General features: G+C 35.1%; 1 protein-coding gene across 1 annotated transcript; it reads right to left on the reverse strand.

Annotated features, from left to right (window-relative positions):
- Nucleotides 1-1377: 1377 nt before the first annotated feature.
- LOC137730508 (plant intracellular Ras-group-related LRR protein 6-like) lies at nucleotides 1378-5696 on the reverse strand. Its single transcript, XM_068469498.1, has 3 exons — nucleotides 5420-5696; nucleotides 4859-5028; nucleotides 1378-2405 (listed from the first exon to the last, which is right to left on the reverse strand). Exons 1-3 carry the CDS (start codon nucleotides 5609-5611, stop codon nucleotides 1724-1726), a joined length of 1044 nt encoding a protein of 347 aa, XP_068325599.1. The 5' UTR covers nucleotides 5612-5696; the 3' UTR covers nucleotides 1378-1723.
- Nucleotides 5697-15822: the final 10126 nt, after the last annotated feature.

Consider the following 15822-nt stretch of genomic DNA (forward strand, 5'->3'; position numbering starts at 1 on the left):
GTTTTTAATCAAACACATTGACAAGGAGTCAAGAGAATTAATTAGAAGACACTCAAATTATGAAATTTATTGAACTAAGTATTAGTTATGTAATTTTCTATTGTGATGCATTTTTGCATGAAATTTTGATAAAAACATAATGGTCGCCTCTTGATTGATTAAGAAACATAGTTGAGTTACAGTACGAGCAGGTAAATACTGCAGTATAGCCTAAAAGTTTATTGATACATCTAGACGTTGTATCCCAAGGAAGTATGTCAATGTATTTTATGTTAATAAGTACAATTTTTAAGGAATGGATCAAAAGCTCCTATAAAAAAAAACACATTGAAGTAAAGTATCATTATATGGACTTTATAGTGATGAGGGATGAAGTGAAAGTCGACCATATACCCTCTGATGAGATGGTGGCTGATCCTATGCCCACTAGATTCCTTGGAAGGGAAATCTAGAGGAGCATGTGGTACAAGTTGGAATTATCTAGATGTTGTAGTTGGGGCATGCGGTATGGGCATCACTCGATGGGTTTTGAGGATTTCTGAAATGAACAATGTGAAGCGACTTTATTTGATTAATAGTCGGATAAAAGATTGAGGAAACTAGCAAAGTAACAAAGTTATAACATATTTTCTTGTATGTAAAATTCGTTTATAGGCATGCATCATGTTTTAATATGTATAACATCTTGGCACATAATGTGTAGTCGTTGACAAGGTGTATTGAGGAAGGCCTTTGGATTGACTTAGGAGGAAGTACTTGATCGAAATTTCAACACAGTTAAAGAGTCATAGTGCCACTTTACTAATGTTTAGTACTAGTGGTCAAAGCGTGCGCACCATAAGCCGAATAACGGACTGACGAGAGTTTACAAATGTTTGTAAACTAAAGTTGGAAAGTCAAGAGTATTCAAGATTTGATACTCGGTAATGATATTCTATATGTGTAGCCAACTAGATCTTACATCATCATCAAGATTAAGTGGTAGATATTGGAATATGATCATGATGATATTGGCTTTATTATATGTATTTGTATTTGATGTGTGGAGGTAAATAGATTGGTAAACTAATATACACATAACCAAAGAGTATTATAAAAGCGTGTAAAGAAAAAAGGGTATGATATGATGTGTGACTTATCATAAGAGTTATAACCAATTTGTAAATGATGTTAATTTCTTATCATAAGATCATCTAGAAAAGTCTCACAACTTTCTAAAAGAAGGGTGATAATTGTCTTTAAAATGAGGATTTACTCCTTCAGACAAATCATTCAAATGTGGAAGCAAATTATCTTCTTCCCTTTGCAGTTATTATATATATATATATATATATATATATATATATATATATATTCAAAACTGTATATGAAGCCCATGAAATTTATTTACAAACTAGACATGCATAAATATATATGTAACCACAGATACCCCATTACCTATATATAACTGATACTTACATATATGAGACCTATAACTTAGCAACTATTTCTAATGCAAAGCTACGTGATCTTCTCAAACGACTTACCCACAAGACAACCACCGATCCTACTATAAGTATATGAACCCTACATGCATACGTGCAACGCCATGAATTACCAATATTACAAGCCAAACAAAAACAAAAATACGCGCACTAGAAATTAACCCCATCCTCATGAGTACTAAGGCTCATGATTCATGAACATACGCCGTTTTCTTAATTGTTTTCAACATTTTTACCCTTCACCGAGTGAAGTAAGTACGGGGAGAGAAGAGGCGACGAGGTGAGAACATCCCCATATACCTCGGTGAAGCAAGGCCGTCAATTGATGACCGGTACTCGGGCATGATGAACCCTTCTCTCTCCTCTCGCGGTCTGCTTCGGTTGGCCCCGTTGAACGTGCCATACTTCACCAATTTTCCCATCCAAGACTTCTTCTTGAGAGGAGTCTTGTGGCCGCCATTCATTTTCTCACTAAGGTACTCCTTCACTGAATGCAACCCTTGCTCGAACACCTCAGGAGGAGGAGAAACCATAGGGTTTCCTTCCACAATAAGCTTCTGAAGCTTCTTGAGGCATCCAATGGAGTCTGGTAGGGCTGTGATCTTGTTGTAGCTGACGTCCAATTCAACAAGAGACATGAGGAGGCCAATGGAGTATGGTAGGATTTCGAGGTACTGGAAGTTTTGGCTCACATTGAGAACTTCTAGGTTGATAAGGTTCTCGAGATCTTCAGGAAGGGACCTGAGGCAGTTGAGACGAGCATCGAGTATGCGCAGAGACGTAAGATGGGTGAGGGAGCGTGGTAGAAAGATGAGCTTGTTGGAGTTCACTGATAGCTTCTTGAGGTTATTAAGTTCAAAACCAATGGTGTCTGGGAGGTGGCTCAGCTTGTTGAAGTTGGCATTCAGCTCTTCTATTGACCTGAGTAATTGTTAAACCACAACTAAGTCAATTTGCTTTAACAATAATCCACAATTTGATGCACATGTATAAACCACATCAAAACCCTACTATTGAACTGTGTTGTATAATCTCTCAAATGAAACCTTATCTATGTGAATTTGTCTCCCCCTATAAGAAAAATGGTTTTTTTTTTTTTGTTCATTTGTAAGACCACTAAATAGAAAATTTTCAATATATTCAGAACACAAAGTAATACATTAAATGTCATATCATACATAATTTTCAATGTATTCAAAGAAATAAATGTCATAATAATCTCTCTACTTATATTATCATACATCATTTGCCGACATTCCGAGTGCACGCAAAAATGTCCTCATTAAGTGTTTAGACCATCTTGTATTCTTTAGTTTTACGATTGTACTCTTGTATATAGGGTTCTACTTGTCTTTTTATTTTTTATTTTTGGTGAAAGGGTTCTACTTTTCTTTGCATGCGTGATACGTGTAACTGTTATTAGAATTTTCAATGTGATCATGAATTATACTTTTGACTTATTTGTTGCAAGTTCTCTACACCATTCCTTTGGTTCCTACGAGACAAAAAAAAAAAAAAAAAAAATCACCGCATCAAGACGTACTTCCAAAAATGTTTATAGTTTTAATGGGAAATAACAAATTGTTGACTGCTCAGTTTAGGCGTACACACTCAAGTACTAGAGATTTCTGTTTTGCGTCCCTTATACTCAACCGGAAGTGCTCCTTTAGGACAAGAAAAATATATATATACAACTACAATAAAACAACGTACGTCTAGTATTGGAAGAAAAAAAAAATAGAAAATTAACACGATGTTCTATGAATTAAATTAACTATGGTTTCTTTAATAATTATATTCAAGGAGAAATTAAGTTTTCATCCCTCTTTTTTCAACTGTATTGATTGAAACCTTATTCCTTTTTAATTTTTAATCAAGGTCCTTGGTTTTAATAAACATCATTAATTATTTAAATAATAAAAAATTTTACATGTCAAGATAATTAAATTTTATTTATAAATTATTCATTTAGTGTTAGAAACGTTACATCTGATATATTTATATTTATGGCTAAATTTTGTATCATATATGTTTATTTTTATTTTGTACCCATTTTAATTTGCAACCCTTTTTATTAAATTGTGCCAATTTTCTATTCAGTTTTAGTTTGTACCCATATATTAATTTCTTTTTGTGTCCATATTTTTTTGACCTTTTATTTGTACCCATAATTTATTAATAATGTACCCATTTGTCTTTAAAAATGTACCACTTTGTTATATGTAAAATGTGCCCATTTTTTTTTTTTTTTTTTTGCAAGTACCATCTCTTTTTTGTGTAAAATTTACCCATTGTATTTTTTATATGAAATGTACCCATTATATAAAATGTATCACCTTTATTTTGTATAAAATGTACCAATTTTTTGTATGTAAATGTATCATATACAAATTACCAATTTTTCATATGTAAAATGTCATTAATACAAGTAATGACAAATCATGGGTTTTATTTAAGTATATATTTTTTAAAATATTTTCAACAAATTATGGATTTTATTTAAAATCTCATTAATATAAATAACTACAAATATCAAATTTTAATTTAAAAATTATAACAACCTACATAGAAATGCATTATTACATTAATTTCAGGGACTTTAATAAAAAATCGAAAATCAACAAAATTTCAATCAAAGAACGTTGATAAATAAGGACCGCATCCAAAATTATCCTACATTCAATATCAAATTTGATCATGATAAGGAATAGATATGTTAATTTTCTGGTTTACCTGTGAATTAATTTCATGACGCAATGGGGGTCCAATAATATAAAAGAAGGGATGACATCAGAAGACGGTGAACACGTTGATATATATTAGGAGTACAATATATTACTTTAATGTTTAAAAAAGTTTGCATATGTATAATAAGAAATTTATTAATTACATCGCAGGTTTCAAAAATTTTAATCGGTCATGCATGTAAAAACAAACCGCGAGGTTAGGTAAAGATTCACTTTAAGATCGGTTGCATTGAAAGAAAAATGCATGTAAAAATTAATTTACTGGCCCCTCTAGTCCTCCATATTTTGTTTAATTTCAAGTTACATGACTATTTTTTTCAATAACTTGCCATTTAAAATGGGAATTTTCACTGAACAAATGGAGAACACTTATCCTACAAACTAGTATATATAGTCATCCAGAATATTCCATTAAATTAAGGGAATTCTTTCAGGTACATTCCAAATTTTATTGTTTTTAATGATCCTAATTTTCAGAAAATCACTAACAAATAAATAAAGCATAACGCTTGTGTTAACCCAAAAAGAAAAGGCATAACGCTTGTATATACATTTATATGAAGCATTCATTAATGAAATTGTTCTTAATTTAATTGGAAGGAGGAAGAGGAAGAGATGACAACGAACCTGCAATTTTCGATAGTGTTTGGGAGATATGAAAGAAGGTTTCCGGAAACGTTGAGAACCTTAAGCTTGGACAAACAACCAATTGAGTTTGGAAGAGATTTCAGCTGATTTGAATGCACGTCCAACACTACCACGTTCAATAATCTTGCTGTTAAGGATTCTGGTATGTTCTGCAAAATTTACACCAAGAGACAATATCAAAACAAATTTTTATATATAAAAAATTTGTATATACAAATTCGTTCAAGAATCGAACTCTAAATAGAACCTCTCTCATATGAATCCCCAACGTGCAGATACACAAATTATTATTAACATTGTACCCTTTGTACTCTCAATGGACGACGTAAAGATCTCACAACTACCTATTGCGTGATCAAAATCATGAGATTTGATATATAGTTGTGAGATCAATTCTTTTTAAGGAATATTATACCCTTTAAGACGTGATGTACCGATACAGATTAATTACAAGGTAGATGATTGTGAGAATTGGACGTATAAATACAAGATTTTCTCCCTGATGGAGATGGAAGCATATCTACAATTCATCTCAAATACCTGAAGGTTGTTATTGGAAAGATCAAGCTTGCAAATAGCCCCCAAATTAAGGGAAGGATTGGGAAGGGCATCAAGAGACATCCCACTCAAATCCACTATCTCAAGCCTCTCTTCATCTATCGATCTCTTCCTCTCATTAGCAGCTTTTTTCTTCGTGTCCATTCTCATTTGCTGCTGCTGCTCGTACATCATCTTCACCAACCCGAGAAAGATTCTTCAATTCCTTCCCGAGAGAAAACAGAAAATCAAAGATAGAAATTTTCTAAAGTGAGGCGTTTGTGTTTGTGCTGTGTTAGTTACGTGCTTGTTTGGAAGGAAAGAAAATTGGGGATGAATATATTTCTAGAGAAAGAGGGACTATATAGAACGTACGGAAGGAAAGGGAGTGGGAGGGAGTAGGTGAAAGTACTAGCTGACACGTGTGTATGATGTTTGTGAGCAAGTACGAAATAAGATTATATTCGGATTCTCTTTATAAGAATCATAAATATCAATTCATTTTATCTTTCATCACTTATCATGTACGTAGAAATTATTTTAAAATTTTTTATTTAAATACTATTTAATACAATGAATAATTCAGATAAACTGATTCCCCGAATCTTCACAAATAGAATTAAAAAAAAAAAATCCTCATCCAGCAAGTACAAGGCCGTATGCTTATGGATGGGGATTGCGTGGCCATGTCTCCCACTTGGATCAAGTCAACCCTTACCCTCCAGCCGCCCGCCAATGTCACCCCCGTTGGCTTATTCTCATTATTCTTTTATTTTCTAGGGTTGCATATTTTCATTATTTTTATTGCCTATTCTTATCACCTATTATTTCTTGGTGTTGGACCAAATCCAACTAGCCATTTTTATTTATATTTATTTATTTTTTTTTTTTAATTTATTTTTTATGTTTTAGACTTTAATCACTACTAATATCTTATAGTTTAATAACTTTTAATTTATTCCTTCAAAAAATTGTCAAATAGGTAAGATGAGGGAGCTGTTATAAACATGTAATTGTTGCAGTCATATTTAAAATAGGAATGTGATTGTGTAAATCCTAGTAGATCTAGGAAAATCTCTTATATTCCTATTAAGAGTTGATTACTTATTAAGAATTATAATCGTAAAAGGGTAATGATTTTACCTATCCTACTACTATAAATAAAGGCACAATGGGGGTGATACAACACACACCTCACAATTAAATCTCTCTCCTCTCTCTCTCACTTTTGACGGCCTTCCTCTCTCTATTCCTTAGATAGCTCAGTTAAATAGGCCTACAACACGTTACAACACGCTCTTGCCAGAAGCTGAGGAATTGAAGGATCATAGGAGGAGGCTATCTTCCACAAAATTCAAAGGCTTTTATTTATTTTTTGCTAATCAAATACGCTTAAAATAAAGAAAGATATTTGAAACGTCCACGAAGCATGAAAACATTCCCCATGATGCATGAACCCCTCTATGTTTATATTTTCCTTACAATATATATATATATATATATATATATATATATATTGTATATGTTTCATATAATTGTCAATATATATATATATGCACTTCATGCATTACGCAATTAAATTATTATGTGGAATTGTGAGTCAAAGAATATTAATAAATTAGAAGCATGTTAGGGTTTTTCGAAAAAGAGAAAGGAAATTGGGATTTTTGCAGCACCATCGCTGCAGCACCACCATAAGGACCACCGCGCTGGCCTGAAGCCTAGCTGCATAGAGACCCCCTTGACACGATGTCATTTGACGTCTTGGACCTTTACCGAAGCCTTTGGGCTTCACTGCATACTATGGACAACTAGGTCGTATGCCTGGTTTGGTTCTTACCACGGGCTTACAGCCCCAACCTACACCAGCGCATGCGAGGCTGGTCCTTCAGTCTTGACCCACGCCAGCAGCTGTGCTCCTAGGCTTAGCCTTTGCCACGGCCTGTGTTTCTATCAGCCAGCCTATAGGGCTCGGCTTAGTTGTTGTGGCCCAAAGTCGAAACCCAGCTGCAAATGGGGTTTCTTCGCACACCTGCAAGCCTCTTGGCTTGCTCCTACACGTTGGTCTCGGCCCAACCACGCTAGCAGCTTTCTGCTTGGCTTCCTATCTCTCGTTTTGTGGCCTGCAGCCACATGTGGGTTACTTTTGCAGCCTTAACCCTGAGCCCAAAAGCCTTTAGGGCTTTGCCTTACTCACGGCACCCCAACCCAAATACCATTGAGCTATGGTTTTTCGAACCCAATGCTAATTTTTGGCATTATTTTGCTTCCATGATCAACCCTGTTTGATCCCGATCTATTGAATTAATTAAAAGTGAATAGTAGTCCATTAATCTGATAATTGAATCCAAAATTATTGACCTGAAGATCACTTTTGGACATTATTGATTCAATAATTTATTTTTTTACTTTGAACCGTTGACATACTTTTGTAGTAACGAAGCTCTCACACTTGAGTTCCCGAAGAAACTCAAATCCACTACACTTAAGTCAGCATATTGCATTTTGTATTTCTTGCAGGAACTTCTCCTTTATGAACTAATCGTTTATAAAACTAAATTGAACCTGTAGTTTCATATTTAGTGCCTTCAAAACCTAAAGTTTTCATTCAAAACTTACCACATGAAACCTGTAGTGTTCATGCTTAAATTAAACCAATACATGTCTATAGAACCTGAATGTTCTACAATATATGTCTATGGATCACTGCATGACTAATCACATTTTTGTTGTATCATCTATTTTAGGGACATGTCGAACTTGAACAATCTCAATTTCACCGCTCTGGAAGTATCTGGAAGAAACTACCTGAAGTGGGTTCAAGACATGAATCTTCATCTCATTGCAAAAGGTATTAGAGCCACCATCAAGGCACCTACCGACGACAAACTTGTTGACGAAGATAAGAAAGTTACTGCAACGATCTTCATTCGAAGACATATTCATGATGCACTGCAGACAGAGTACCTCGCTGAGGAGGACCCACGCACCATTTGGCTTGCTCTAGCCGACTGTTTCAATTACCAGAAAGACATATACTTGCTTAAAGCAAGACATGACTGACAGCATCTTCACTTCCAAGACTTTAAGTCCGTGAATGAATACAACTCTGAAGTTTGTAGAATCCGATCATTGCTGAAGTTCTGTAAAGTGGAACTAATCGAATTAGATCTCCTGGAGAAGACTTATTCGACCTTTCATGCCACCAATATTGTCTTGCAGCAACACTATAGGGCATATAAATTCAGAAATTCACCAAATTTATGGATTTGATCTCTGTTTTACTTCTTGCTGAAAAGTGAAACCAGCTTTTGATGAAGAATCATCAAGCTCGACTGACTGGCTTTAACGCCAGGCCTGAAGCGCACACGACCAATTCTAGTAGCCACAAATGATGAAAGAATCGTCATGGTCATGGCAATGGGCGGCAAGCCCCACCACGAGCGCAAGATCCACAGAATCAAGGCCCACCCAAGGGAGGAAATGTGACCCAACATTGTCCACCATTTGCACCTAAGGCCCCGAACTTCAAGAACAAAGGAAAAACTACCGTTCAACCAGTTTCCACTAAAATGGACATATGCTACCACTGTGGATCATAGGAGCATTGGTCAAGCGTATGCCAAGCTAACCCCAAGGCTATTGCCAAGTATCATTCCGAAAGATGCTACTACATCCATGGAGATATCAGATTTTCAGGAGGCGTCAATGCCTATGGACAAATAAATTAGACATGTTTTAGGGTGTTTTACCCCTAGTGGCCAAACCTACTAAGAGTGGCCGGCCCTCTCCCCTATTTTTCTAGGTTTATGGTTTGATTTTGAACCATTTTTCTAAGTCTTTGGAATAATTTGTTTGGTTTTGGTTTGTTTTGAATTATGGATTGTTATTTTATGGATATTATTTCTCAAATTGCTTAATTGAATGAATGGAATTATATTTATGCATGTGACCAATTCGATCAATTTATTTCTAGGTATGTCTAGTGGGGAAGTTAGTTGTCTGGCTGATAGTGCTACCACACACACCATCTTGAGTGAGCGACATTATTTTACTAACTTTATACCCAAGAAAGCACCTTCGACAACTTTTTCAGGCCCATCCAACTTGATTGAAGGATACGGAAAGGCTCGTATCATGTTGTCTAATGGTACTGTCTTAACCATTAAAAAGGCACTTTATTCTCCACGTCCTGAAGAATGTTGCTGAATTTTGGAGGTATTTAGGATAATCAATATCATGTTGAAACCACTGAAGATAATGGTTTTGAATTTCTTTGTAAAGCGTGCTCTTTAGGGAAGTTGAATACTCAACCCTCGATTACAAAGATTATTCACAACCTCCCTAAGTTTCTTCAGAGGATTCAAAGATTATGCAACCATATTTAGAATAGGAATGTGATTCTGTAAATCCTAGTAGATCGAGGAATATGTCTTATATTCCTATTAGGAGTTGATTACTTATTAAGAGTTGTAATCCTAAAAGGGTAAGGATTTTACTTATCCTACTACTATAAATAAAGGCACAATGGGGGTGATACAACACACACCTCATAATTGAATCTCTATCCTATCGCTCTCACTACCACCGGCCTCCCTCTTTCTATTCCTTAGATAGAAAAGTTAAATAAGCCTACAATAGTAATAACAATATCTGGTAATCTTTTTTTATTGAGTTTAATTTTTTAATTTCTTCCTTTGATTTATCCAATTATTTAACTAATGGTATTTAGGGAAAAGTCCAGAATAATAATAAATTGTATATCCAAGTCATTTGGCACTACTCCATATTTGATGGAACAAGTTTCAAGATGTCTATAGTTTGAATACAATATAGAATATTATAATTAGTGTGTTATCACAACTTGGAATACTATTAATCCTTGCTTAAGGAAAGAAACAAGAAATAATAATATTAAAGATAAGATGTACGGCGCTTGTTAGCTAAGTTCAAGTCTTGAGTTCAATTTCTCTCACCTCCAATATATTTGTATTAAAGAAATGTAAAGATAAGATTGCATATATATGACTAGCTAGGTTGCTAGCACCTCAATTGTTTGACTGCATCCAACTAGACGTTGCCAATAGCTAAACTATTAACAATTTGCATTCTCAAAGAAACGCCACTTATAAGTACTAACAAGCATGAAGTAGATGCATAATCGAAGAATAAAAAAGCCATAGTGTATAATAACTAAAGGATAATATTTGGGTACTGTCAGTACGAGAAATTTTTTGTTGTGACGGAAACATGGGTGGTATACCAAATGTTTTTATATAAAGGCCAAGTTGTTAACTTTTTAGCACACATATTCCACCATTAGTATAGTGACACATGGTGTACCGGGTGTTCTAGTCACACTGAAAAACTCTTGAAAAACCCAAGTTTGTTGTTTTCTGGTCCAATAACCTTAAAACATCTTTCATCTTAATTCTCTTCCAACATTTTGCTATCTCTGTAACCAAAAACCCTTTTTACACGTGACAAAACACCTTTCTTCTTCCTCCATCTTCCATAGGTGTTGTTGAGAGAGACATGGCTGGTTGGGCAGACGATGAACCCTTGATGGCCGGATCTACCATGGCATCAACAAAAGTGGAGAAAGAACGCATATTGGAGATGGTTGCAGGAGAAGAGAGGGATTATGCGAGGTTGGGGTCGGGGTCGGCAAACGAAGGGAGAGATTGAGGGCCGCTGAGATGCAGTGTTTGGTTTTACTGATAGCTAATGCTTGGGAGAATTGTTACATGACATATGTAATAAGCCTGTTGAGCCACGTAATTGGTCACTGCAAATTGTTTACCCAAGTATTGTCCATAACTAAATAGTTTTGACATCCCGTTCTAAATTTATTTATTTTATAATTTTGGAAAAAATAATTTCAGAGGTGTTTTGATCATCTTAAATTCACTTTGATAGATTTGGAGGTGCGTTTAGAATAGATGGATAAAGTTTGGTGTCACGAAAGTTTAGGCAAAAACCATTCGCAAATTGAGTTGAACAATGAAGTTGCGAACCTTGAAAGTGAGGGGCATTCTGGCCATATTGCACTTACTATAAATAGAAAGTTTCCTTTTTTGGGAAACCTAGAGATTTCGAAAAATAGAATATTTCCATTTCTGAAAACCCAACTAATATAACACCTACCCAAAAATCCATACCCACTGACCTGTGACCTTTGCAAATTTTCGACGGGAATTCTGACCATGTTTGGTGGAATTGGTCGATGCTATCACCACAGTCTTGAAGGTCTCAATTTCCTCTACAAAGCTTACATAAGAACCACCTTGATAAACCACAACACGTGGCAGTGCGAGGCCTCAAAATTCTAAGGTTTCAGCGATCTACAATTAACAGTACGCCTATTGCGATTCCCACTACCTTTCCTCTTTTTCTGGCGAATTGGCTAACTACAACCAATGCCACTACCTGGTTATTGTAGTCCATCATCCCAGGAGTAAAATCCGACCCCATCCTCGTTGGACCACTATATGCGGCGAATCGATTCTGAAAAAATTTCTACTATTTGATTTCATGGTAGGTAAAAAGTTGTTTCTTGTTTTGAGCTTTACATTCTTGTAAAATTTAAAGTTGGTAGGAAAACTGAGTTTCCGTTTACCAAGAACCACTGCGTGCGGTGGTGTGTGAGAAGTTCAGGCGACATGAATTTTGGGCAAAGAGATGCTGTCAATGCCCTAAGCCCATATCCAAGGACCAATTTTAAAATTTGATTATTTGATTTTTGAGATATTTGTATTGTCATTCGATTTTTGTAATTAACCACAATCTTCGTCGTGCTTTGTTTGCATGCTATTTATTGATTGTTGGATCTCCGAGGTTTGGATCTTCTGAATTCGAGGATATTGGGTTGTTAACTGCAGCTAATGTATGCGAAGGAACAGTTTTGAAAGTCTAATCACAACTGTGTCTATTTCCAGAAAGACATAACTTCCCTCTAAACCATTAAAGTTATCTTTTGACAATTGACAGTCTCATCTCAAAATGCTTTTGTGACTTGGAAGAGTTAAGAAAGGCAATGTAATCATTTAACTGTTGAACCATTCATTGTATTCATTCAAATAAATTAAAAAGGACAAAAACAGAACATGTTTAAAATACTAATTTGGTTGAGGAATATTGAATCCCAGTTTTTATTTATTTATTTATTTTTTATTTTTTGAATTCTAGGATTAAAAATCCCTAATTGCTTTTAAATTAATTTCGATACTTTGACTCACAATTCCACATAGCATAAATGCGTAATGCATGAACAAGTATATATATTGACAAAATATATGAACATATATACAATATATATAATTGAAAGGAAAATATAAATATAGGGGGTTCATGCATCATGGAGAATGTTTTCATCCTTCAAGATTTTCAAATATCTTAATTATTTTAGAAGAACCTGATTGGCAGAAAAACAATTGAAAGCCTTTGAATTGGTAGAAGAGAGCCTCCTCCTACGATTCTTCAGTTCCTTAGCTTCTGGCAAGAGCGTGCTGATAACGTGTTGTCGGCCTATTTGACTGAAATGTATAAAGGACAGAGAGGGAGAGGGGTCGACAGCAACAGAGAGAGAGGAAAGAGATTTAATTTTGAGGTATGTGTTGTATCACCCCTTATGCATTTATTTATACTAGTAGGATAAGTAGAATCTTTACCCTAATAGGATTACATCTCTAATAGGAATTAAACTACTAAAGGGAATATACAAGATGCTTCTAGATACACTAGGATTTACACAATCACATTTCTAATCCAATGGGACTGCAACACAACCGAATATTTAGTTTTATTCTTCTAAAAGCATAACAATTGGTTTTTGTTATGAGGTATGTACTATTTTACCTTGGGAATTTTTATTTGAACCCATCTAACCTCTTTCTACACCCAACTTACTCTCTTCACCCATATTGTTTTTTTATTAAAGAATTAATATCTCTTTAAACCCAAATTTATTACCTAAACTAACCTCTCAAATCCAATTCAAAATGTAAAATTATCTTTACACACATCCTCTTTATAAAATAACATCTCTAATTGAATGTTTTTTTTTAAAAGGCGTCTTTTGCCCTTGCATCTGTCGTATAAGACTAGCATTTCCATGGTTGCTTTTTTTTTTTTTTTTTTTTCTATGCTACCACAACCCATCCATGGACTTGGGATCAAAGAGATCATTCCATAGACTTGAATTTGCCAAGAGAATGTTATGCAAGCTCCAGTTCAATCCTCTTTAAATCGAGCATTTCATGTACATTTTAAGAAACTTTGAAGTGACATAGGGTTGGGTGTTTTACTGCTATGTTAATAAACAAATAAACAAATTGGAGCTATTTTGAATAAAAAAGGTACAAGACATGCCACTCGCCAGTCCGTGGTTAAGGTTGAGCAATCTTTATTTTCACCAAGAATCAAGTTTTATGTCTTTGCAGTACTAATCAAAAGTCCTTGCATTGGTGTTTTGGGGCGCATACAGATGACATAGAGAAACAAATACAATATAATATAACAAGTATGAAATTTAATCCAAAGAAGAAGCAAACAAACAAAATATCTATAAATCGAGTCATACCTTAGTTAGAGGATTAAAAACTTCAAAATCACCATCCATCAATAGAAAAGCTTGTTTTTCTCTATCAGACCTATTAGTGTTTTAGTCAGAATGAACGTAGGATAAACAAAGAGTGATGCTAGGGTTTAGTTATAGTATGTGGGTCTATTGATAAATTTCATTTTTATTATTAATTTCATTTTGTACTTAATAGTAATTATGCAATAGGGTAAAATAGACAATTAATATTTAAAATTTAAGTTGGGTGTAAAAAGAAGTTAGATAGGTTTAAATAAAATTTCCCTTTTACCTTTGATTGGGGTAAAAACCCTTGGCAAAATTTTAATAAGGCTGCACAAGCACCCAATCCTCTTGTACGGTTTTTCTTTATCAATTAAACATTGTACCTTCAAAAGGAGAAGTTCAAGATACATGTCACCTATTAAGAAATTCCTTCAACATGTGTATTTGAGGATATCTTGTGAGGTTCACTCTCGATTGTATTTTAATTATCGGAACCTAAAGTAACAATCATTTAGTTGAGTGAATAAATAATTTCGAATTTGAGTGATTCTTTGTAATGAAACTCTTTGAAAAAATAGTTAAAAACTAGAAGATTCGGATCCTAAAATATATTTCAAAGGGAATCCTACCAAGGTACTTCGCGCCCTGGACCATGTGCGCAGCCTTCTGGCCTTGCTACCTCTCTCGGACCCAACCAGACTTCGATTTGGGTTGATTACCACACGGGCCTACAACCCCCGGTCCAAACCCGAACCCACAACTGAATGCCTGAAGCCATGCTAGGTTTGTCCTTGACACGGGCTTAAAACCCTCGCCCATTTGCAGCAGCCTTTTCGGCCTACTGGGTTTGCCCTTGCCACGACCTGCGACAGCAAAAGCCAGCCCAGATGACTGGGCTTGTCTATGCGACCTAAGAACCGAAACCTAGCTTCGGCTGAGGTTTTCTCGCACCATCCGCAAACCTTTGGGCTTGCCCCATGCATCAGTCTTGGCCCAAAACGCCAGCAGCTTTGCTACTGGGCTTCCCTTCACTAGGCCCGTGGCCTGCAGACATGATTTGGACTACCCCGTTGCAGCCACTCGAGGTCCACATGCCCTTAGGGCTTTGCCCTACTCATGGCACCCATGCCCACCGTGATTGGGCTATGGTTTTCGAATCCAAATGCTTTTTTTTTTTTTTCGCATTCTAAATAATTTTAACCTGAATGTTATAATTATTTTTGCTTCTACAATCGATCCTGAATGGCTCAATCTATTGAATTAATTAAAGTGACCAGCAGTCCACTAATCTGATAATTAATCTAAAATTATTGGCCTAAAGATCACATTTTGGCAATTAAAAATTCAATAAACTATTTTGTTACTTTGTACCGTTGACTATCTTTCGTAGTCCCGAAGCACTCACACTTGGGTTCCTAAAGCAATCCATAAATCCACTACACTTTATTGTATATTGTATTATGTGTTCTTGCAAGTACCCCTATATATGAACTAAACGTTCATAACTAAATCGAACTTGTAGTTTCAAATTTAGTGCCTCTGAAACCCGAAATTTTCATTCAAAACTTACCACATGAAGCCTGTAGCTTTTATTCCTAAATTAAACCAATACATGTCTATAGAACCTGAATGTTCTACGATATATATCTATGGCTTTCCATATGACTAACCACATTTTGTTGTACCCTCTATTTAGGGACATGTCGAACAAGTTCGATTTCACCACTCTAAAAGTCTCTGGAAGAAACTACATGAAGTAGGTTCAAGATCTGAAACTCAATCTTACTGCAAAAAATCTTAGAGCTACTATCGAGGAAGCAAT

Source organism: Pyrus communis, chromosome 4, assembly GCF_963583255.1.
Source record: "Pyrus communis chromosome 4, drPyrComm1.1, whole genome shotgun sequence".
NCBI classification, from domain to species: Eukaryota; Viridiplantae; Streptophyta; class Magnoliopsida; order Rosales; family Rosaceae; genus Pyrus; species Pyrus communis.